Below are 26,415 nucleotides of genomic sequence, written 5' to 3'. Positions count from 1 at the left end.
ATATTTATTTATTTATCGTTCCCCCAATGCTTCTTCGGAACCCAGTGTATTTGATTCCATATCCACTCAGTTGAGTAACCTTGACCTTGCCCTTGGCAATGAAATTACCATTTTGGGTGATTTTAACATACACAATGTTGAATGGTTCTTGCATTCTGCCCGGACTGACGACGCTGGTCTAGAATGCGAGCTGTTTGCGGAATCGTTTAATCTCACCCAGTTGGTAAAGCAACCAACCAGAATACCTGATAATCCTGACCATAATGCCCATCTCTAGGATTTATTCTTGACAAATAATCCAGATCAATACAGGATAGAGGTACTGTCACCACTTGGATCCTCTGACCACAATCTCATCAAAGCCTCATTAGTTAACCCTCCTACACCTTCCCATTCCGAACCTGTCAGGGTGACCCGATGGCACTTTGGCAGGGCAGACTGGGATGGATTTAGAAATTATCTTGCTGATGTTCCATGGCAGTCTTTCTTCTCTAGTGATCCCAATTCTACCCAGTCCCACATTTGCGACTTAATACTAGCTGGTATGAATTTATTCATACCAAGTAAACAATTCACTAAAAGATCAAACTCTCCAAAATGGTTTGATGGCAATTGTGCCAGAGCAACAGCCCAAAAGACATTAGCATATAACTCTTAATTAAAATCAAAAACATCTGAATCACTCTCCCAATTAAAAATTGCTAGAAATCATGCAAAAGCTGTATTAAATCTATCTAAATCAAACTTTCTTCAAAAGCAAGCATCAAAACTACTTAACAACCCTAATGACAATAGAATATTCTGGTCAACTCTTAATTTTTTCAATAATAACTTTAACAAGTCATCTTCCATTCCCCCACTAAAATCTTCAGATGGCAATATTACAAATGACCCACGTGGGAAAGCAGATATCTATGCTAGTACCTTTGCAAGAAACTCTACCATAGATGATACCAGCCAGAATGTCTCAGTACTGGAACTTGATTGTCCCGAAATTGCCCCACTTAAAATACAGACAGGATTCGTAAAATCCATCCTAGACAATTTACCTACCAACAAAGCTCCAGGCCCAGATGGAATTCCGCCAATTGTTTTGAAAAAGTGTTCCCCTGAACTTGCCTCTGTCCTAGCAAAATTATTCAGACTATGCATACGTACTTCTTTATTCCCAAATTCATGGAAAGAAGCCAATATCCACCCAGTTCCGAAGAAAGGAAGTTCGTCTGACCCCTCCAATTGCAGACCAATAGCTGTCACATCTTCTCTTGGTAAGGTATTTGAAACTTTAATTAATAAGCATATTGTTAAACATCTTGAATCCAACAACTTAATTAGTGATAGACAATACGGTTTTCGCCACGAAAGATCCACTATTGACATACTCAATCTCTTAACTCATACCATCCATCAATCAATTGATATTTTTGGAGAAACTCATGCAGTAGCTCTTGATATCTCTAAAGCTTTCGGCAGAGTATGGCACCGTTCCCTGCTGTCCAAACTCCCTTGCTATGGACTAACGTCTTTTGTTCCTTTGATTTCTTCTTATCTTAGTGACAGGAAAATAAGAGTAAAAGTAGATGATGTATATTCGAATTTCCACTCAATTTAACGCCAGCGTGCCGCAGGGATCAGTTCTGGCGCCAACCCTATTTCTGGTTCATATTAATGATCTCTTATCTGTCACTCACAATCCCGCTCACTCATGTGCAGATGACTCAACACTACATAGTTCATTCACACTCAGACATCCATTTACAAAGTCTAATATCTCTACCTCTCAACTCAGTCCAGCCATCTCCATAAATCAAGATCTATCTACAATCTGTGAATGGGGACAAAACAACCTTGTCTCTTTTAATGCTAGTAAAACTAAATATATACAGTTTACTAATAGACAGATATTGCCAGATTCGTACATTACCTTCAGTGCTACTAATATTCCCATCTCCAAAAGTATTGAAATTCTTGGTGTCTCACTTAACAGTGCCCTCAGCTGGACCTCTCATGTCAGATCACTTGCTAAAACCGCCTCAAAGGAACTTGGATTATTGTACAGAGTCCGTAATTTCTTCGCCGATGAGCAGTTAGCTATAATTTATAAGAGTCATGTGCGCTCTCAGCTTGAATATTGCTCACCCTTGTGGAATGGTTGTGGAGAGGTTGCATTAAGACAACTAGACAAAATTCAGAATAAAGCTGTTAGAATCATTAACAACCCTGCCATTACATATAAACTACCTCCCCTGCAAGTAAGAAGGAATGTTGCCTCCCTTGCATTATTTTACAGATATTTTTTTGGAAAATGTTCAGACGAAGTTGCGTCCATGGTGCCACCTCTCCATGCCTTCCCTCGTGCTACACGGGCATCAGGTAGCGCTCATGACTTTCATTCCCCGAACTGCATCTCTCTGGAACTCGCTTCCCCAGAGTTGTTTTCCTCCAAATTTCAACCCACAACTGTTCAAGTCTAACTGTTACTGATATTTTATGAATAGAGGACACCAGTAATCTGGTGTATGGATTTTTTTTTTTCCCATTTGTTTTTCCTTCCTCCGTTCTGTTATTTAAAATATATATATATATATATATATATATATATATATATATATATATATATATATATATATATACCTAGGCTGCTTCCCCCAAGGAAAGGGAGGTAGCCGAGATAGGACGACACACTCCCCATTTACTTATTCAAACACATTCATTCGCATCTTAGCCCCAAAGAGGAGAACGGACAGATCCTCACCGCACCACACCGCACAAGGGTCAACTGCGCAGTGCAGTCAGTGACATCTGCAGCAGGGCCCGACAACAGAGCTGGTTTATCCCTGCCACATCGTAATAGACCCATCCGTTTACCCGCACCTGACCTGACTAGCTGATCAGACCAAATGCGGTAGAATATCCTCTCAGGGCTGTGTCATCATTTATTTATTCACAATTTCTCTCCATTTATTTTTGTCATCCACAGCCACTCTTCCTTGTTCAATAGACATTCCTCTCGCATCCAGCGCTCTCTTCACACTGTCCATCCATCCTATTCGTGGCCTCCCTCCCAGCCTTACACCTCTCACATCAGATCTAGTTATCTTTTTCACTAATCGCTCATTATCCATTCTCTCCATATGCCTAAACCATTGCAACACCCTCTACTCAACACTACCAGCCATCTCCTGAACAACTCCAGTTCTCCTTCGCACTTCATCATTTCGCACTCGATCCACACGCGTCACTCCACACATACTCCTCAGACACCTCATCTCCATTACATTCAAACTTTTCCTCTCTGCTACACCCATATTCCATTTTTCAGCCCCATATAACACAGTCGGTACCACAACACCCTCATACAGCCTGCTCTTTACATCCATTCTAAGTTAACGACATCTAAATACTTTTCATTCCTCCCAGCATCTTACATACTTCATTCATTCTAAACTTCACTTCTGCATCTATTTTTCCAGCCACAGCAACATGTGACCCTAAATATTTAAAACACTCTACCTCCTCAAGCAACTCATCATTCAGAACTATATTCATCCTCCTACCATCTACCAACCTCATACACTTCATCATTTTACTCTTATTGACTTTCAATTTCCTCCTATCACACACCCTTCCAAACTCCTCTACCAACTGTCTCAATCTCTCTTCTGAATCAGCCACCAGTGCAGTATTATCTGCAAACAGCAGCTGCTTCAGATTCCACTCTCCACCATCAACATTCACCAGACTCAGACCTCCACCTAAAACTCTTGCATTCACCTCCCTTACAACACCATCCATATAAATATTAAACAACCAAGGCGACATCACACATCCCTGTCGCAGCCCCACTCTCATGGGAAACCAATCACTTATAGCATTTCCCACTCTTACACACGCTCTACTATTTACATAAAAACTTTTCACCCCTTTTAGTAACCAATTATCAAGTCCATACAATCTTAAAACAGTCCACAAAGCCTCCCTATCAATTCTATCATACGCTTTCTCTAAATCCATGAATGCCAAAAACACATCCTTACCTTTCGCTAAATGCTTTTCACACACTTGTCTCACAGTGAACACCTGATCCACGCATCCCTTCCCTCTCCTAAAGCCAAATTGCTCATCACCAATCACTCCCTCTGTACCCTCTCTAACTCTCATAATTAACACTCTACCATACACCTTACCTACAACACTCAACAGACTTATACCCCTAAAGCTAGTACATTCATACTTATCACCATTGCCTTTATACAAAGGGACCACGCAAGCACTTGCCCAGTCAATTGGCACCATACCTTTCACAAAGCACACATTCAACAGTCTTACTAACCAGTCAACAATAATCACTCCACCACCCTTCAGGCATTCCACAGCACACCCATCCATACCTGCAGCTTTCCCTGTTTTCATCTCCTTTACTGCCTTCTCCACTTCCTCCTTCGTGATCAAAGAATCATTCAACTCTCCCAACACATTTATTCCTCGCACCCTTCCATCCACCACAATCTCAGCCACCCTTTCCTCCTCTACATTTAACAATCTTTCCAAATACTCTGCCCATCTCTTCCTTACTGCATCCATCTCAATGAACATCCTTCTATCCACTGCTTTTACTCGCTCTTCCTTCGCAGACTCTCCCTTTCGCACCCTTTTAACCTCCTTCCAGAACATTATCTTATTCTGTTGAAAATTCTCTGTCAGCCATCTACCCAACCTCTCATCTGCTGCCACTTTAGCATCACACAGCCCTTCCCGCCCTATTCCTCTTTCCCTTATACCTCTCATATGACACCTCATCCTTCCTCTGCAGCCACACTTTTTATGCATGTCTCTTCTCAGCCACAGCCATACTTACTTCCTCACACCACCGTTCACTTCCTTTTCTTACACCACCACCCACACGTCTCACACCACACACCTCTTCTGCATGCCCCACCACAGCACTCTTAAACAACTCCCATTCCTCCTCCACACTGCCATTTTCCTGATCTTTCACTGCATTCCACACATCCTTCAATTTCTCCTGATACTCTATCATTTTCTCTCGTTTATCCAACTCACTCACTTTCAAAACCTCCCTGCCACACCTAACCCTCCTAGCTCTCACCCATCTCTTACCTACTCTTAACTTTCCCTCCACCAAGTAGTGGTCAGACATACCTCCACCCTCCCCTCTCAGAACTCTCACATCCAACAATCTTCTTATTACATTTCTAGAGACAACCACATAGTCCATCAATGCTTTATCCACAACCATTCCACCCTCCTGTCTCACCCATGTATACTTATAAATATCTTTCTTCTCAAACAGCGTATATCCAATCACCATCTCTCGCTCAACACACATCCCTATCATTCGTTCCCCATTTTCATTTCTTCCAGGCACACCATGCATACCAACTACACCTTCAACTGTTACATTGCCCACTCTAGCATTCAGATCTCCCATCATTACCACATTCACATTCGCTCCAAAACTCTGCAGACACTCATCAACATCATTCCAGAAAGACTTCCTCTCTTGTTCATCCCTTTCACTACCAGGCCCATATGCACTCACAAACACCCACAACTCATGTTTAAACGTCGCTTTCACCCACATCAGTCTCGATGACACCTCCTTCCATTCAATCACACACTGCTGTACTGCCGGACTCACTAACAAGGCCACACCTTCTCTTGCCCTTCCTCTATCAACACCTGACAAGCTTCCATTCACACTTCCAAACATAGACTCACCCTTCCCTTTCATCTTCGTTTCACTCAAAGCTAACACATCCAACTTTCTTCTCACAAACATTCTCCCAATCTCCTCCCTTTTAGCCTCAATCGTACTACATAAACACACATTCATAGACCCAATCTTCAGGGAACGGGGATAACTCCATCCCCCATCGCTTTTTCTGGCCTGTCTCCTTTAAGGAACTAAAAAACAGAGGAGGGGGTCCGTAGCCCCCTCACCCCGCCCCTTTTAGTCGCCTTTTACGACACGCAGGGAATACGGTGGCAGTATCCTTCCTAACACAATCTGGCCGCAGAGTAGTAGTGCCACCCCATAGTGCGGCCAGATTGTGTCCCCCCACCACAGGGGGGGACACATATTACCAGTATATACTATATATATATATATATATATATATATATATATATATATATATATATATATATATATATATATATATATATATATATATATATATATATATATATATATATATATATATATATATATATATATATATATATATATATATATATATATATATATATATATATATATATATATATATATATATATATATATATATATATATATATATATATATATATATATATATATATATATATATATATATATATATATATATAGTATATATATATATATATATATATATATATATATATATATATATATATATATATATAATATATATATATATATATATATATATATATATATATATATATATATATATATATATATATATGAATATATATACAGAGAGAGAGAGAGAGAGAGAGAGAGACAGATACGGTTATGTTGGTGTGTAAATATTTACTGCCACATCACTTCATTCGTGTCAAAATCTCACAATTACTTCCTTCCTTTCCGCAGCACTGACTCAGTGCAGTAGACCAAGAACGATGGAGTTTTGCCAGGCTCGGTTGGACAATTGCAGCCAGGTAACACATTTCACATGCTTTATTTTGACTTTACCTTAATGCTTGACAACGTGGAATTATGTATAAACTTTCCCAGGTTGTTATTTGACTTATTTTGTACATTTATCTTCACTCAAAGAGCAAACATTCTCTCTCTCTCTCTCTCTCTCTCTCTCTCTCTCTCTCTCTCTCTCTAATCTCATTCAGGCTGTCTCTACGAACTGTAACCGCGGTCGTGTGTTCAATGGTTTTATGGTCTATTTTTAACTTTTTTTTAAATTAATGTTTAATGACGATTGTTATTTAGTTTTTACTTTAGTCTGATCATTGTGTCTATTTCCTGTAAATTTTGAATCGCAATCACTGAAATCCGGCGGCATTTAACTGTGCCTGTTGCACTGCCAGGAGAATTTCTTCCATCCATCCACCAAAACAGTCTCATCTTCTGTCTTTCTAAAGCCTTTGAATCTATCTTAAATATAATGATTCTGGAGCATCTTTCCAACCGTAAACTTTTCTCTGATCGTTGGAATGGATTCAGTCAGAATGTTCACTGGCGATTTTTAATCAATTGATTTATTAACTATTTATTTATTTATTTGAACTTATCTCCGATTCTTGTTCATACTTTCTATGGAATTCCTATGTAGCATTTACTGTTGCACTAGACATTTACAAGTACATTAACGTCTTTGTACTGAAGGAGTTCAGTTGTATATAAGGCTGGCTGTATATACTGTACCTTTATCTTCACTACAGTTATAAGACGCTTCACAATGAAAGTTGAGTGAATAATGAGGAAAGAAAATCAAAGCCATGACAATTGTTAACAAATGTTGTGACTGAGTTATTGTAACATATGATATTAAGTATGGAGGAATATCGCCGCACCCGCTCAGCGGACACACCGTAGTAGTAGTAGTAGTAGTAGTAGTAGTAGTAGTAGTATCAGTCCCAGACTCATAAATGTGAACCCAGAACTTCAGACTGATGTTAGGTTTCTTCTTTAAACCACTATCCTCCTTTTGGGGGATAGGGCGTGAATTAAGGGAGGTTTGTATAACCAGGCAGTGAAACCACCTGGCCATATCGGTGCCACCACGTGAAGAAGTCCCACTTCAGCACCGGACATACCGTAAACTGAAAGAAAAAAAAAAAAAGGTAACAAGGTGGTAAATATCGGTGTGTAATAAGTCAGGTTACATTTACTTTGCTTCAGTCAGGTCAGACTCGTTGGGTGGAATCTGAGTGGGTTAAATCTTTATGCCTTCGTGATCAGCAGATTTATTCTACCTGCATGAACCTCCCTTTTCACTTTATTATAAAATTTTCTAGTCAATTTTTCTATACTGCGTGGTGTTCTTTCTCACCTTTTCCTGCCGGTTTCAGCTGGAGGGTTTGGTGGGCAGGGGAGAGCCTTCTTCTTTGCTATCTCTGTTTTATTCTAGTAGTTTAGTCACATTCATGTAGGAGCTGCCTAGCATGAACCAACTGCCTACTGCAATTATCTTCTCTTCTTATGATCTTATTTTATGTATAAAATGAGAAGAGATATTCCACCCAGATCCACCCTGCAAGACCTATTGTAACTATAAACTAATGGACCTTAATTATTTATTGATGCATTTTTTTTTTAACCATGTGGCCTCTAGTAGTATCATAATGAGATAAAGTCACACCAGTCTGATTATGAAAGGGAGATGGGAAAGAAAATAATATCTGCATAGTTCTATGGGCGGTATTCTTGTGCGGTTAGGAAGCTTATTAACCCCTCTTTCTAACCTTCTTTATATATTGTCATTTTGGTCTACGGGGAGGTGTCTGGGTGCATCCAGACTGAGAGAGAGCAGGCAGATGTGAGCCTGAGTGAGTTGAAGCGCGAGGTTTTAAATCACAGTAACTCACACACGTGGCTGCACAAAAAATTCATTTTCTTTATGAGTCATATTAGCAATGTCAAATTGAATGCCTGAAGAAAATAATCAGCAACGTCACACCATCGTCGTCCTCCCAACCAAAATAAGGTATTGTTACGTCCCCGTCCAACACTGCCACAGGCTTCAACAGCAGTAGTTCAGCATAGGAGGGACGTTGCCTAGTGAGCTGTTCTTATTATGGTCAGCCTTTCGGTGTGCATCATCGAGATCAGCTGAGGCATAGCAAATAAACATTGGCTTCTTAAGTTCACTGTCTTTATTTTCCCAATAATTACACTTATTTTCCAACTACACTTCACTGTTTTCACAAGTACTCGAGATATACAGTTTTCACTAACTACATCGACACTGAACTATAGTCAAACTGAACTGAAATTGAAGCTGCTCTAGTCACTTCCCCATCCTTGTATAAGTTTCGTATATTCTAAAGTGATCTATTATTTCTACAAAGTTCTTGTACATTGTCAAGGGAGCAACGGTTACAACAGTTACCAACCTGGAGACATCAAAAACATGCCAGAATTTTCTTACACTGCATAACACTCTAAATTATTTAGTATACAAACTGAGATAAAAGTACATAATTTAAAAATCACATAAATAAAACATTATAGAGAAAAAGAGCACAAATTTAATATACAACTTACAAAATAACTATGCTCACAATAGCAGGCCAACTGGCAACTCTGACACGTCACGAAAAAAATGTGAGAAGTACGGAAAACTCTCCAGACTACCTAACTAGCAATCCAGCTTCTTGACAGTATTATAGTTGGTTAACATTAGGTTAGGCCTAAGGTTGTTAGGTATAGGCTGGTTTAATTTAAAAAAACTTGTTTTTTCTGATGATTTAATGGTTTGATCAACGAAAATTCTCTCATTTACTCCCAAGGGCAGGTGCGATGGTGCCGAATTATTTCTCACTGAACTCTCTCCGATATGACTGGATGAGTTAGTGTACCAGAAGAATAAAAACACGCTGGCCGCACTACCAATGGTTGCAAGCAGGCACTGGCAAGAGCCGGTGCAAGTTCGGACGTAAAGAGTTGACAGTTAACTTGAACCCACCCGGGCAGGATGGATACAGAGCAGCTTAATAATAAGGTTTCACTTACATCATCTGTATGGGAGACATGCCATATGATGCAGAGTGACAGAGCATTTATTGCACAGCAGTGGAAGAGGAATGGAGGGAAAAAGAAATGTGTGTTTTGTCAGATTATTTTGATATACATACAAACTCATTTGGTGATAGCCTTTTGGTCGTTGAATTTCTATTACAAGTCAAGATTTACACTATAATTACTGTGAGAGATAATGATGATATTAGGCTGAAAATTGTACCAGTAAAATGGTAGGGCCACTTCAACGCTCTACTTATGGGTCATTAAGCGAAACTTATGTGCTTTTACCAAGGTACTGAGTCTCCATCGGAAAAGAAGTGCTCTGCAAACTGTCATATATATATATTTTTTCATTATTGTATACCTTTTCTCTGTTGCGTTGGAAAATCACACATTACCAGGACTTTCTTTCACATCACCCATGGGACTATCTATAATAACCTTCTCCTTCAGTAATCATGTTGTACTGTAGGATGCATGCAGATTTAGTGATCCGTACTGCGTTATGAAAAGCACAGTAATTTTTGTTATTTCAAGAGCAAACTCATACTCATCTATCCCAACAGGTGGTAATTAAACATCATTTTGTTGGTTTAAACCTTGTCAAGGGTATGATGTGTCTTTCAGGAAGCAGTTTGTACCCCAGCATACTGTTATCCAGCAGCTGTGACTTTCTTAGGAATGCCGTCTACTTTTTTTTTTTTTTTTTTTTTTTTTTAGCAATATGGATCTTGCTGCCTGCAGTTGCCAAGGGTGACGTGATGTTGCTGCCATGGCAACACCCGCCTACTCATCTCGAGTGCGGACATTCAAAAGCTTCAGCCCAACCCCGGCTATTGTTCCTCCCCCCCCCGCCCGCAATCAGGATGCACCCTTATGGCCAAATACTTAAGATTCTTTATAACTACTTCCACAGATCCTGAGTTCACTCCACGGTGAGATGGACAATCAGACCTTCCAAGCCTTGCCTGGTTGTTTTGTTGAATGCGGTGAGATCCTCAACATCCCCACTACTGTAGAGAACTTCCCATCAACCCTGGCTCGTAAGTTAGTTCTCTTTTCTGCTCCCCTCCCTCCCCCTCTTCTCTCTCTGTCTCTGTCTCTGTCTCTGTCTCTGTCTGTCTGTCTCTCTCTCTCTCTCTCTCTCTCTCTCTCTCTCTCGTTCGACCACCGTAATAGTTTTTTTTCTTTTTTTTCGTCTCCAGTACTTCAGTGGTAGAAGAAGATATTATGAGCACATACTCTCTCTCTCTCTCTCTCTCTCTCTCTCTCTCTCTCTCTCTCTCTCTCTCAACCGGAATAAAAACAAAAGCCATCATTCAGGAGAAAAGGTTGATTAATACCTTAGATCGCCACCCTCCTCACAAACTCTTATGCAGGGTTGTCCAAATATTGCCCACCCACTTCTCGGCTGCTCCGGGGACGGCTCAATCGGCGTTACCATGCAGTAATTATCAGATTTCATTTTCTACAGTATCTCCCATTACGCCTTTTGTGATTTATATTACCTTTTTTTTTTTTTTTTTACGTTCATGAATTGTATCATTTTTAATAATTTTACAGAGGAACCAAAGTCACTGTTCCCCTCACCAGCAGACTGAGCCGTCACCAGAACACACGAGGATTATGATACATATGTGGATCACCCTGTATATCCCCAAGACAAGAGACGTAATATATTTCTGATAATAATAATAATAATAATAATATTATTATTATTATTATTATTATTATTATTATTATTATTATTGTGGATCAAATATTGGCAGCGAGACAGACAGTTGAGAGGGCTTGTGAGAAAGACTATAATGTGTTTATGGCATTTATGGATCTAGAAAAAACAAACGGCAAAGCAAACAGAGAAGGATTATGGAAGGTTTTGCGCATGTACAGTGTAGATGGTCAGCTGCTAGGAGCCAGCAAGAGTTTTTATGATGGTAGTGAGGCTTGTGTAAGGGTAAGTGGGCATCTAAGTGCATGGCTCACGATCGGTTGGGAGTGCGACAAGGTTGTGATGTCTCCATGGTTGTTCTATATATATATATATATATATATATATATATATATACTGTAAATGGATGGGGAGATGAGAGAAGTAAAAACACGAGTAATGGAGATAGGGATGGCGTTGGTAATGAATTGTGATGGATGGAATATCTCAAATTTGTTGAATGCTGATGATGCAGTGCTACTTGCAAATACCGAACAAGAACTTGGTAGACTAGTGCAGAGTTTTGCTGATGTCTGTGAGCGTCGTGCCTTGAAAGTAAATGTTGAAAAAAGTAAAGTGATGGTAATCGAGAGAGAAGGTGACTTCCAGTGTGATGCTACATTGAATGGAGACTGGAATTGTTGAGAGAGTTCAAATACCTGGGTACAGTGGTAGAAAAGAGAGGAAAATGTGCAAAAGAAGTGGAAAATAGAGTAATACAAGGAAGGAAAGTAGCTGGTACTGTGAAGGCCTTGATAAGAAACTGAGCCTTGAGTGTTGCAGCTGCGCGAGGATTACATGAAGGAGTGTTAGTGCCAACTTTAACATATGGGTGTGAGATTATGGTGTGACATGAAATGAAGAGTCAAGAGTGAGAGCAGTGGAGATGAGACTGCTGAGGAAGGTATGTGGAGTACAGAGTGGATAGGATACGAAATAATGTGATTCGTGAAAGATGCGGAGTTAGGAAGCCTGTGGACACCAGATTCGAAGAGAGTGTACTGACATGGTATGGTCATATGGAGAGAATGAATAACAATAGAGTAGTGAAAAAGGTATATCTGAGAGAATTTGAAGGAGGGAGGAAGCGAGGTAGGCCAAGGAGAAGGTGGAGAGATATGGCGGATGTGTGAGGAAGAGATGTATGGATATCAGTGAGGCTAGGGAACTGACAAGAAATCGAGGGAGCTGGCTGGATATATGTTGTGAGACGTGCATGATCAGGGATTTCGCACACTTTTTAACATGACAGCGTTCGGACTGATTCTATTGGATAGTTTAGGTGAAGCTACAGAATGTGGTGAAAATTTTTTGGTGTATCAGGTAGAGCCAGGATTCCTAGGGCTTGAATGATGAGTGAATGGAAGTGTGGCCCATTGGACTGAGCAAACTTGGGCTTTCTTGACTTTGCTACTCCTCACCCTGCTCTAGGGTGTGAAAGGAGGTCCGGATGATGATGATGATGATGATGATGATGATGATGATGATGATTGTTAGTTGTTGTTGTTTTTCTTGATATTAATAATATTATTATGAGTATTATTTTTACTTTAACTGCCACTAGCCACTTCACCACCATTACCATCTACACTCCACCTCAATCACCACCTAATCCCCACATGACCCCCACCAAACACGCAATCACTACGCCACACGAGTAAATCTCCACCACATCTCCCACATCTCCACCACATCTCACACTTCCTCACTAACCTTTACACCTCCCCTCCCCTTACAGCACCATCACTCCTCCATAGCAGTCTCCCTCTGCATCATTATCACCATCACCATCTCCCTTTCCTTCATTGTCACCACCACCTTCTCCCCTCTACTTTGCACAATTATCCCCTCTCCCTTCACCACCACCATCTCTCTCTACATCAGTAACCACCACCATCTCCCCCTACATCACTGTCACCACCACCATCTCCCCCTACATCACCGTCACCGCCACCATCTCCACCTACATCACTGTCACCACCACCATCTCCCCCTCCATCACTGTCACCACCACCATCTCCCCCTCCATCACTATCAACACCCCCCTCCATCTCTACCATCATAACCATCTCCCTTTCCATCACTATCATCGCTCCCTCTCTCATAATGACCACCACCATCCCCCCCCATCACTGTCACCACCACCTTCCCCACACTACCTTTCCTAAAGAGTCGAAGATTCACCACTAACTTCCATCACCACTAACTTCCACCACCACTAACTCCACCACCACTAACTTCCACCACCATTAACTTCCACCACCACTAACTTCCACCACCACTAACTCCACCACCACTAACTTCCACCACCATTAACTTCCATCACCACTAACTTCCACCACCACTAACTCCACCACCATTAACTTCCACCACCATTAACTTCCACCACCACTAACTTCCACCACCACTAACTTCCACCACCACTAACTTCCACCACCATTAACTTCCACCACCATTAATTTCCACGACCACTAACTTCCACCACCCACCACCACTAACTACCACCACCACTAACTTCCACCAACACCAAGTTTCACCGTTACTCACTCGCACCAATGATTTACGCCAACACTAACTTCCACCACCCAACACCAACCACCATCACCACCACCTTTCATCAGCACCACAAACCATCACCCCCACTATCATCACCATCATCCACCACCACAATCACCACCATCTCCCTCCGCAATCCTCCACAGCCTCTCAGGTCTCTTCAAAGTCCAGCCAGATAATGTTCCGTAATGTTCCTTAATCAGAATTCCAGGCACAGTGCTTATCTCTGGACAGGCACGCCGATTTGGGCTTAAACAGGATTACCCACTTTCCTTGGTACAGATGTGTTGCCCTCAAACTGGACCGGGTAAGACCTCTTGGTTCTGTCTGTCTGCTGGATGGATTTTTTTTCTTTTTTATCCAATGATCATTTTTTTTTTTCACCTCATGACTATTTTATTTGCTACACCCCTCACTGCTTTATTTCTTTACTCCATGCCGATTTTATTTTCTTGATCCCATAACCCCATAACTATATGTTTACCCAGTGACTGTTTTTTACCCCATGACTATTTGTTTACATCATGACCAATTTTTTTAACCAATTACTTTTTTTCATCCCATGACTATTTATTACCCTGTGACGAATTCATTATTCATCCCAACACATTTTTTTTTTTTTTTCACCACCAAACTGGCCAGCGTGATATAAATTGGCTCTTCCTGTATAATTTTTCATGTACTTTTGTACACTACAATAATCTATTCTTTAACCCCGTCTCTTTAATTCTCTTTCCGAAAATGAATAAAATTTTGTTTAGGTATGCAAAAAAAAAAAAAAAAAAAAAGTCATTGTACTGCAGAAAATCTCATGAATTCCACCGTAGAGTATTTTAACTCCCTAATTTTTTTTTTTTTTTTTTTTTTTTTGCTGTAAGATGACTATATATTACCTCTACACTCGTTTCACATTATCTTGGGCTAGTATTACCATCTCTCTAGCCTGAGTATTGATTTACAACAATGGATTATCAACGGAACATGATGCTAGCCATTAAGAAGTGCTTTGGAAAGAATGCCTAGCCACAGCATTTTCTTTCTCTGACACTGAGCTACGTGAAATAAGCTGCAAAAGAACCAATATCTGGGCCAAGTTAAGGTGATGGAACTGTAGTGGTGATGGAGTTAATGAAGGCTATATCTAACCCTTTTTAGTTAGGAAATTCTCCAATCTGCAAAACATCGCCTAAAAAGGAAAAACGAAATTAATTTGAAACATTTATAGCAGCGATGTTAATGGAGTTGTCTTAAGAATCAGGTACTTAATATATCCAGCCAGACATACAAACCTAATCACTTCAGTGTAATAACGTATATTGTATGCTCTTCTTGCCAGGTCTAGACAGGCTTACCAACCTCAGAATGGATTTTTCGAAGTGTCACGGGGGGATGTGGAATATAAAAATTTATGCTGATATTAATAGAAGGTAAACACAAGGAACTGACGTGAAAATCAAGTAGCGAGTTTTACTTTATGTGGCCTACTTCGCCGATTCTCTAAGGACGAGAATTTTGTAAACCTTCTCAACAGTATGCAAAGGAGAATAATCGCTCACGAATGCTGATTGTTAGTACGGTTAGCCTCTGAGAAAATATTCTTACCCCCTGACAATCAATAACTAATACTAATAATGGACAGGTCCTTGCTGGTGCTTAACTCTTAGCTGGCACAACGGATTTAACTTTAAAATGGAAGAACTGGCTTAAATACCAGCCATAAATAATGTAAGGAGTGTGTGCAAACTAGGAGTGGCAAACTAAAGTAAGCTCAATGTGGAGAAATCAGACACCATTAATACATTACATTAAGCTCAAAGAAACGAACTGTAAATTTATTGATTACAATAAATAAATTTACATTTCATGAATCTCTAAAATTAAATTCAGAAGGGGAATTCACTGTCATAGGGGGACTAGTGAATTCAAATAACAAAGGAAATACACTCACTCATTCAAAAGCTAATCAGACTTAAGGATAAGAAGACAAACGAAAGTACTGCTCAGTGAAGGGAACGGAGCTGAAGCTACGAAATACTGGGCGTCTGTCTGTTGCACACCAGGCGCTGGTATTCACTGCTCAGCTCACTGCAAATGATCACCAACTCTGCGGGGAACTATGGAGAATGGTTGAACTCTGGAGACATAGGTGCTAGGGGCCTCCTCCCTCAGCTCTGGCACAATGAACCTCCTCCCGTAGCTGCTCGACACTGACTGACTCATGTAAGCTGGCTGGGCACGGCCAAGATCAATGGTCGAGAGGCAATGTGAGAACGACAACTACACAAAAAATTTTGCTCAATGAAATGCATTGTCTATACAGAAAGACAGTCTCTTATGAAACAGTGACAAGGGTTATGAAACTCACTATGATCTGAGCACAAAAGCAAGGCAGTTAATGGTGTGAGCGAAAATTAATGCATTTCAATGAAATTCAGACGTTCCCTTATATAATACTAACACAATGTCGCGAATTAATTCTTGGCATTACTCCCCATCAAAATGAAATTTCTCATAGAAATTTAACAGCAGGTGATATTTGTATCCTAACTCAGTCACACAACATTCACACTGTGGTGTGTGTACTATCCTGTTACAGGAGAAAATCACTGTCGCCAATGAGCGTAATAACCTCATATTTACGTTAATAGAAGCAAGCTTGAGGAAAAAACTCCATGACATTGGTGAAAAATCCTTTACTCAGGTCAGACTGAGCAAAAATTTTGCTATATTTACATTAACAACTAATTGTTATGTAGCGTGGTGTATGTAATACATGGTGCAGTTTTGACAGTTGTAGTGTAGCTGTACCTGTGTGTAAAATGATATGACACAAAGTAATAGTAAAAGGAGATGACGAGGCAGAAGAGAAGAGGCAGCACCATGCAGGTAAAGATGATCAACTGATCTGCAAGACAAAACTTCTACACCCGCCAACTGTACCTGCGAAATCAATGAAGGTTGAGCATCAAAATTGTCAGTGTGACAAACGATTTTTATTAAATTACAATTTCTCCCTCTGCCTAGTAGTCAGCACATATGCTGCAAAAAGTACACTATTATTTTCTTAATGGATACATTATTAACCAGGAAACGTGGTCCTTGGATTGCATAAATCTCTAATGATCCCTGTAGTTTACTGGTTAAACCTAGATTCTTTACCAGGAATATGCTAGTCCTTGGATTCCATAAATCTCTGAGGACGGCCAGTAGTTTACTCATTAAACCTACATTATTAACCAGGAAACGTGCTAGTCCTTGGATTGCTCAAATCTCTCAGAACGAGCAGTTTACTAGTTAAACCTAACTCTACACTTACAACTAATATCAGCAAGCTGAGAATCCCTACACAAACTCAGGCAGGTCACATTTTAACAAACAGTGTGGGTGTGAACATTCGTGTGGATAATGCGCATATTCTCCAGGAATCCTCAGAAAGGTCCACAGCTCGAGGTGCTCCACAAGGTAATTCAGACACAACCTTGGATTGCCCCTACGGGGTTCTCAAACTTCCCCTTAACCTATGGTACACATGTATTTTATACAGGTCCTGGACGTAATGTGTCCTGTGGAACCAACGAGCGAGATGTCAGGTCTTACTAGTACATTATTAACTGGGAGCCAACCTGGTAATTGGATTGCATAAATCGCTGAGGATGCCTGTCTTACAGAACCCAGCGTACAACAGTTGCCCGTGTTAGTCATCATTTAGCAGGTGAGACATCAGGTCTGCACCTACATTGCCACTGCCCTCTCTCTCAACTGACTCAGAGATTATGGGAGTGGATTTAAGTGGCGCACAAAGGACACATCCATGACTGGTGGTACATTGACACACACTGTAGGAATGCACAAACCTATTTCCTGTCCCATTCCTGGCCAGAAAAAGTCAGCATGGATACAGCCCTGGGTTTTCTTTTTGCCCAGGTGACCTCCTGATGCTGAACAATGACCCCATTCTAACACTGATTGGCGATACTTAGCAGGAACAACAAACTGCGGCCGAACCTCGCCCTGGGGTGTTTGTGACTCATGGCAGGGCCGCCCTTGTTTACGAAGGAACCTGGCTTGACCTCCCTGTGAATACTTAATCACTTTACCCTTTTTCTTCTTCCACACAGCAGCAAGTGTCGGGTCAGAATGTTGTTCTTGTACAACATCTTGGCTACAAATCAGATCTTGTGGCGATGCAATGGTCACCAGGGTGACACAGTTTGGAGCCTTGGCCATGGCTCGTGTTACTGCAGCCGAAGTCTGAGTAGCACCATCTACGGTGCAACTATACTTGGCACCTGGTATGTTGCCTATTATTAGGTCAAACAAGGGTTCTGGCATGACAACTGCAAGTGTCGTACCAGTATAAAATGGAGATGCCACCTGGATATGTGCCTCAGGGAACAATCTCACTGGTCCATCAATAAGCTGAGCTTGGATCTGTCAACTCATATATTCTTCAGGCCGAAATAGACTCTAGCTGACAGAGTAACCTGAGGAACCATTGTCTCTCAGGACCTTTACAGAAATGCCTTCCACAAACCCTGGCTGAACAAAGAGGGAACTGTTACCTGTGTGAGGGCCTGTGGTGGAAGCGGCCAGCCACTGATATAGCTGCATAGAGCACAACTCTGTGAATGGGACGCCCTGAGGACTAGATGCCGGAGGGGTCGTACTCACCATCTGGGGAGTTGGAGGGCGGTTCACTGTTACAGGGGGACTAGTGAACTGTGAGGATGTACCTGTACTGGTGGGAACAGCATCACCATGCCTTGTTGTGGAATGAAACTGCGTTAGCCTTCTGCCTCTGATACACTACAGTTGATTGTCCTGACTTAGGGTTACGTGGTTTGTCCTTGCTCTGCTGCTGCTTTGGATACTGCTGCTGGTTAGGGTACTGCTTGTACTTCTTCCAATCAGGTTTCTGCGTACTTTCCTCCTGGTCCTTCTTCTGATGATTGTTTGGACCTTGGCCATTATTCTGAGAATGGCCTTGATGCTGGGGTTCAGTCTGAGATGGTTTCCCAGTCTTGTCAGCTTTCCTGTTCCAGGTCTGTTGCTTACAAGTTTGGTACCCGTACGCAGTGAAGAATGCATCAGCCTTTTTAACTCTACTCCATTTAGCTGGCATCCCTTACCTGGTAGATCTTAAGCTGAGCCATAAGCTCAGCAGGCCATGACTTTTCTAGCTGTGTGTGCAGCATGAGGTCAATTATCCCCTCCCGTGTGTGAGGGGTCTCATCTTTCTCCATCCACTCATCTAAGTAAGAAGTGAGACGGTCGAGGAACTGAACAGCAGTCTCCTTTCCTTGGAGGCGTGCCCTCATGAACTGACTCCTGGCATCGTCAACTATGAGACCGAATGCTTTGATGAGTACAGCCTTCATCATCTCATATGTGAGATTGTCTCCATGAATTCTGTGGAGAATATCGAGGGCAGGGCCCTCAAGCAAGCTAAGAAACTGGAGTCGCTTAGCTGCCTCATCTAGGTGGTACAGCTGCACCATGTCTTCGAAACGAGCTATGAATGGCTCGATTTGCTTGCCTTCCTTCTATGAGGGAAGCTTGAGGCGTGGGGTTGCTAGAACATGTGCAGGGAGAGCACTCGTGGAACTTGGGTCGGCTGCACCAGATGTGCTTGAAGCCAAGGAGTCTTGCTTGAGCTTCAGCATCTCAAGTTCATGTTTCTCATGTGCCTCACGCTCGGCATGCTTGTGTTCACATTCTCTCTTGCGTTGTTCTCGATCGTATTTGGGCTCTCTCTCACGTTCCTCACGCTGTTCTCCTTTGTGTTCATGTCTCGCTCATGTTCCTCACACTGTTCTCGCTCGTGTTCAAGTTCCGCTCTTCACGGGCATCATTATCATGTGAGAGCATATAATTTTTAAATTCCTGGGAATCAGTAAGCCCCACATCCATGGCTTCCTGTATTAATAAACTAGTAGCCATGATGCTAACTCAACTAAGACTGAGTGGAGTAAGAACTGAGTACTGACTGATGTTTCACAAAGAAATACTAATAATCAAAAGTAAAGAATATAGACACAGGCTGGCGGTGACCAGTCTTATCTCGTGTGAAGGAGGATTCACTGTCACAAGGGGAGTAGTGAATTATTACAAGTTTTATCCTGTGGAGGAGGAGGATTCCCTGTCGCAGGGGGACCAGTGAATTGTTACTCGTTTTATATCCTGTGGAGGAGGATTCACTGTTGCAGGGGGACTAGTGAACTGGGACTAATCTTATCTAGTTAAACTGATAAGATTCACTGTCGCAGGGGGAAGAGTGAATTGTGAGTCTTATCTAACTAAACTGGTAGGATTACTGTCGCAGGGGGACTAGTGAATCATGACTAGTCTTATCTAACTAAACTGGTAGGATTCACTGTCGCAGGGGGACTAGCGAATCTGTGACTATTGCCTATAGCCTTTAATGATAACAAATACCTAGGTGTGAGTGAGTGAGTATTAATTCGTTAACATCTTTAGAGCTAGAAGTTAATAGCCTGGAATGAGGTTGCCAGATGTCAAGGGGGGATGTAAAATTAAATTTTTTTTGCTGATATTAATCGAAGGCAAACACAAGGAACTGACTTGTGAAAGTCAAGTAGTAAGTTTTACCTTATTCTGGCTTACTTCGCCGATTCTCTAAGGACGAGAATTTTGTAAACCTTCTCAACAGTACGCAGCGGAGACTAGTCGCTCACGAATGCTGATTGTTAGTACTGTTAGCCTCTGAGAAAGTATTCTTACCCCCTGACAATCAATAACTAATACTACTAATGGACAGGTCCTTGCTGGTCCTTAACTATTAGCTGGTACAATGGATTTAAGTTTTAATATGGAAGAACTGGCTTAAATACCAGTCGTGAATAACGTAAGGAGTGTGTGGAAACTAGGAGTGGCAAACTAAAGTAAGCTCAATGTGGAGAAATCAAACACCATTAATACATTATATTAAGCTCAAAGAAAGGAAATGTAAATTTATTGATTACAATAAATAAATTTACGTTAAATGAATCTCAAAAATGAATTCAAAAGGAGAATTCACTGTCACAGGGGGCTAGTGAATTCAAACAACAAAGGAAATACACTCACTCATTCATTCAAAAGCTAATCAGACTTAAGGCTAAGAAGACAAACGAAAATACTGGTCAGTGAAGGGAACGGAGCTGAAGCTACGAAAGACTGGGCATGTGTCTGTTGCACACCAGGCACTGCTATTCACTCCTCAGCTCACTGCAACTGATCACCAACTTGGCAGGGAAATACGGGGAATCGTTGAGCTCTAGAGACGTAGGCACTTGAGGCCTCCTCTCTCAGCTGGCACAACAAACCTCCTCCCGTAGCTGCTCGACACTGACTGACTCATGTAAGCTGGCTGGGCACGGCCCAAATCAACAGTCGAGAGGCAATGTGAGAACGACAAGTACACAAAAATTTTGGTATTATTTTACAAGTGCACAGGGATTTGGTATCTCAATTTTACTCTTACAGATATCTAAATCTCACCAGTGTGAACATTTTGAACCCTAGAAACAACTTCTGCAAATGAATATTAACGCGAAAAAAGATTTTTGAAAATTTTCCAAAAAAATTACTCTCTACATAGTCTGGAGATGTGTGAGACCCATTGCGGTGCGTGCCTAACGCATTGTGGTCCTGTCTCACGTGTGTCTACCATCACGTCACGGTTCACGTGACTTATGGGTGGGCTAAAGCATGTGTCTACTGTTACGTCACGCGCTATCTGCTCATGCGTAAAGTTCAAACTGATACAACCGGCGTGCAAATTTGAATTTCAGATATGCTAGGGTCCCGAAGGATTTGAAACTGAAAGTCAGTTCGTCTCCAGCCACGACCTGTGAAGCCTGCAAAATTACCGTAAGTACTTCAGGAGCTGTAAACTGGTGAGTAAAGGCATTAATTCGTATTTACACCCGGTTAGGTTAGGTTAGATGAGGTTTGGTTAATGTCAGGGGGGGTCTGGGGGACGAAGCTCCCCAATTGGAAAGCACGGCCAGGGCTGGGGGGTCTCGGAGGCGAAGCCCCCCAGTTAGGAAACACAGACTCCCTAAGGAGCTTAAAATTTCATTTTTCCGAAGGATTTTAGTGTTTTCGGATTGAATTTGATAACAGTTTCAGTCGGAAATCACTCATTTTTGCGTGTTTTCCCCACCCAAAACTCCGCTTTCTCACAGGTCTCCCATTGTTCTTGGCACGGAAAAATATAATTTTATGGCTTACCTAAGTTTAGCTTAGGAGATAATGGTTTGCTGGTGACAGCGGGCAGGCGATTGTTGGTGCATGGCGGTGGGGAGTAGGCCAGACGGCCCGGCGCGCAGCGGCCTGGCTGGTGAAACCAATGTATTTCTGATGGTTTTTGATGTGCTGTGAATTATTCTGACCTTCATTTCTATCGCAGATCAATATATTATATGATTTCCCCCACCCAAAAACCCCGGGTTCGTCCATCTCCCCCATTCTTGTGGGGGGGAAGGGGGGATGGGGGATATCTTGAAATATACTGATTTGCGGCAGAAATGAAGGTCAGATTCGTTCAAAACACATAAAAATCTATCAGAAATACCTTGGTTTCACCAAAAAAGACGTCCCTGTGCACTTGTAAAAAATTACCAAAATTTTTGCTCAGTGAAACACACTGTCTACAGTATACAGAAAGACAGTCACTTATGAAACAATGACAAGGGTTATGAAACTCATTATGATCTGAGTACAAAAGCGAGGCAGTTAATGGTCTGAGCGAAAACTAATGCATTTCAATTAAATTCAGACGTTCCTTTATAATATAATACTAACACAATGTTGCGAATTAATTCGTGACAAACAGGAAGGTGACTGACGTGGATTTCAAATATCATTATGGTTTTTATTTTATATGCATTTATTTTCATTTCCCTCACGGTTAAGTATAGGTGTCAAGCTGAAAAAAAAAAAAAAAAAAAAGTTTATTACATTTACAGTAACGCTCCTCATCGTAGCTTGTAACGGGTGAGAATTGCACCCACGTTGATGCAGCATTTTTCCCTCAAAATTAGCCCAAGAAATTTATTATAATCCCTCCCCCTCCTATAGCTTTTATTGTATTGCTGATAATTGCCTAACCCGTTTAGCGATAGAATCCAGCCTACCAGTGTATTAGTCTCTGAGTCACTCATTATAACCAGGAGAGAACTGGGCCAGACTGGAGTCCACAGGGCGGTTCCAACAATCTTTCCCTGTGTCTAACTGGATGTTAGGCGATGTGATTAGTGATTTGAACGATAGTCAGAAATATTCTTCAGTTAAGGTCTTTAAATAAATACCTTACGATTCTTTGCAGATACCAAGTCAAATTCTTGAAATAATCTCTATAGGGTCGTCTAAAGCCATTCTTGTTCCTTTCAAGGCCAAGAGCCCCAAAGGGTCAGGCAATACACAGCTTGGCTTTTATCGTTAGAGGGATGAGAGAAACAGCCACAGTGTAAGCTTCCTTATTAACCACAATATTTATAGTATACATTTTTTATCATTATTTTTCCAGGATCAGATGGATGATTTCACTGCCTGCGTCAATGGACTGGAATATTAAGGACAAGAGTAACACCTTATCTTCAATGACATATTTTGCTGTGTATTCTCGTTGCCTTCAGACGATTTTATTCAGCTGAGGGTGACGTAGGTTAGGGTTGCCATACGTCCGAATTTTCCCGGACAAGTCCTGCATTTAGGTGTCAAAATCTTTGTTCGGGAGGAATTTTAAAAAATCTCTAAAAGTCCGGAATTTCAGCTTCCATCACGTTTTCTCAAAAAATTAGCTGTACCATTAAACTCTGTAATGACGAGAGAGAGAGAGAGAGAGAGAGAGAGAACCTTCGTTTTCATCAGCTGGTAAGTGTTGCCAACTTGGCTGGTTTGGCGCTAGCAGCTAGCTAGATGTCCTGCTTTTTCCCCTTGTTAAGACACTTTTTTTTTTTTTTTTTTCATATTTAGTGCTGTTATTACCATAAAATAAATGGTCATTGCACACAATTATTGGCTTAGTTATCATATATATATAGAGAGATAGATATAGATAGATAGATATACACACACACACATATATATATATATATATATATATATATATATATATATATATATATATATATATCTTACTTATGCCAAAGGCCCAAAGAGTGTGTTGGGGGGGCGGGGGGATGGCTTTCAGTGGAGACGTCCTGTATTTTGACTTCAGATATGGCAACCCTACAAAAGAGGAATTTTTTTCAAGAAAAAATTTAATATGCCATTAAACTCTCTAATGATAGAGAGAGAGAGAGAGAGAGAGAGAGAGAGAGAGAGAGAGAGAGAGAGAGCGTTGTTTTCGTCAGCTGGTAGGTGTTGCCAACTTGGCTGGTTTAGTGGCAGCTAAAATGTCCTGCCTTTTCCTCTTGTTCAGCCACGAGCGTTTTTTTTTTTTTTTAATAATAGTAGTTATAGCCATAAAATAGATGGTAACTGAACACAATTATGGCTTATTTTCATTGTTACACTGTAGCATTTGTTATTGATCTTATCCTGCATCTAAGGCGTTGTAGCATTTTTCAGTCATAATCTAGCCAATTCTGTGCATTGCCTGTCTTCCAATATATTGTAAAAAGATTGAAGATTGTCATACACTATAGCACTACTGATGTGTGTGTGTGTGTGTGTGTATATATATATATATAAGGCTTCATAACGCCATTAAAGACGCAAAGTTTGTGCTGGGGGGGGGGGGAAAGCATGGGTTTCAGCGGAGGCGTCCGGTATTTTGACTGTTAAGATATGGCAACCCTAACATAGGTTGTGACGGGGTTTATGGAGCATATGTTTATCCATGACATAAGTGATGGTTTATTCTGGGTTAAGGTGATTGTTTCAAGGTGGCAAGGATACACACACACACACACACACACGCACACACACAGTACGTCCGGACACAGGGTGTTGAAAATTCTCTCTCCCTGGAAGACAGACTGGATTCAACATAGTCCCCTGCACATCCACCCCTTCCCCTTCACTACCACTAGGTCATATTTTATTCTTGACACCTCCAGGCGATTTTACTTAATTTGGGAAGGACGTGTCTTAAGGAAGGAGTTAGAGAATGATAGGCTCTAACTCTCCTTCCGTTTGAACAGTCTCTCCAAAATGGATATAAAATTGTGTGGAGAGAGCAAGAGGAAATATGGATGACATCTTTTGTGAAGTGGGTGAGATATTAGGATAGTTGTCAGTATACACAATTATTCTTTGATATTATAACCAACTTTTTTTTTCTTTTTTGCTTCTCTAGAAGAATATTTTAAGTAATTTTCCTACTTCCGTGCCTCCTCTTTGCTTATTATTAGATCCTAACTCACCCTTTCATTTCGACGAAAGAAAGGAGTTAGGGTGATAGTGATGATGACGATTTGCCAGAATTTATTGTATATTTGTCAACTGAAATGTAGGATAGAAGGGAGGTTCAATAATAATAATAATAATAATAATAATAATAGTAATAATAAGATAATGATGACGATGAGGATAAGGATGAAGAATCCCCTGCGCACACTACGCAGATCTGTTAATTTCTTCATCGGCTGCTCCGTGTTACTTCCCAGCCAGAACTATCTAATCACGACCCTCATTCTAATGGCGTTCCATATTTCTAAAAGCATCTTCGCTACTTTTATACAATATTCTTCATCTTAAGAGGAGAAATAGATTGGGAAGGGGCTAAGAAGACTGAATACAATCCCTTCACTAGGAATGTTTTCTCCAACGTTAACAAAATCGCTTAGATGTTAACAGGAACCAAGTAAAAAGATATGAAATTACATTGAAGGAAAAAGATGAACCAAATCTATGATAAATTTCTAGTCAAGGACACAGATAAGGTAAAACATAATGGTCTGTCGATTATCATCTTGAATTTGTGTGTGTGGCTGCTGCATACTTCTGTTGCTTTGCCTGGAGGGTCCCTATGTGCTTTATCAAATATAATCTTATTGCAATGCTCATGTGCGTATTATTTCCCTCACTGACTTAAGCTCTTATAAAAATTATTGAGATTGCACGCGCTCGCTCGAGCGTATATATATATATATATATATATATATATATATATATATATATATATATATATATATATATATATATATATATATATATATATATATATATATATATATATATATATATGCGTGTGTGTGTGCGTGTGTGTGGACGAGAGGATCTAAATGAAAAGGAGCCATGACTCGTACTGTTTTACCCAAACTGATGATGACACTGTGGTCATGTTTTGGACAAAATGCATATATTAACGATACAGGGTCTAACCATTCTGTGTTGTTGCTGAATGCAATCTGTAATGTGCGATGCAGGTTAATTGCATCTAGGAGTTACAGTGTTCCATAATAGCTGT

The 26,415-nt window shown here is 40.8% G+C and overlaps 1 protein-coding gene across 1 annotated transcript in view; it reads left to right on the top strand.

The window, feature by feature from the left end:
• Positions 1–23,829, top strand: part of LOC145395426 (uncharacterized) — an 87,886-nt gene extending 64,057 nt beyond the window's left edge. Inside the window, exons 3-6 of the mRNA XM_080269030.1 lie at positions 6,620–6,687; positions 10,644–10,770; positions 14,198–14,301; positions 23,527–23,829. Coding sequence (XP_080125156.1) covers positions 6,620–6,687; positions 10,644–10,770; positions 14,198–14,301; positions 23,527–23,574 — 347 coding nt within the window. The 3' untranslated portion in view covers positions 23,575–23,829. The remainder of the gene's footprint in view (positions 1–6,619; positions 6,688–10,643; positions 10,771–14,197; positions 14,302–23,526) is intronic.
• Positions 23,830–26,415: the final 2,586 nt, after the last annotated feature.

The sequence above is a fragment of the Coenobita brevimanus genome, chromosome 31 (genome assembly GCF_032717465.1).
Source record: "Coenobita brevimanus isolate Jiangsu-jjx chromosome 31, ASM3271746v2, whole genome shotgun sequence".
NCBI classification, from domain to species: Eukaryota; Metazoa; Arthropoda; class Malacostraca; order Decapoda; family Coenobitidae; genus Coenobita; species Coenobita brevimanus.
Note: the sequence above shows the minus strand (reverse complement) of the source record. Positions and strands in the feature narration are given on the sequence as shown.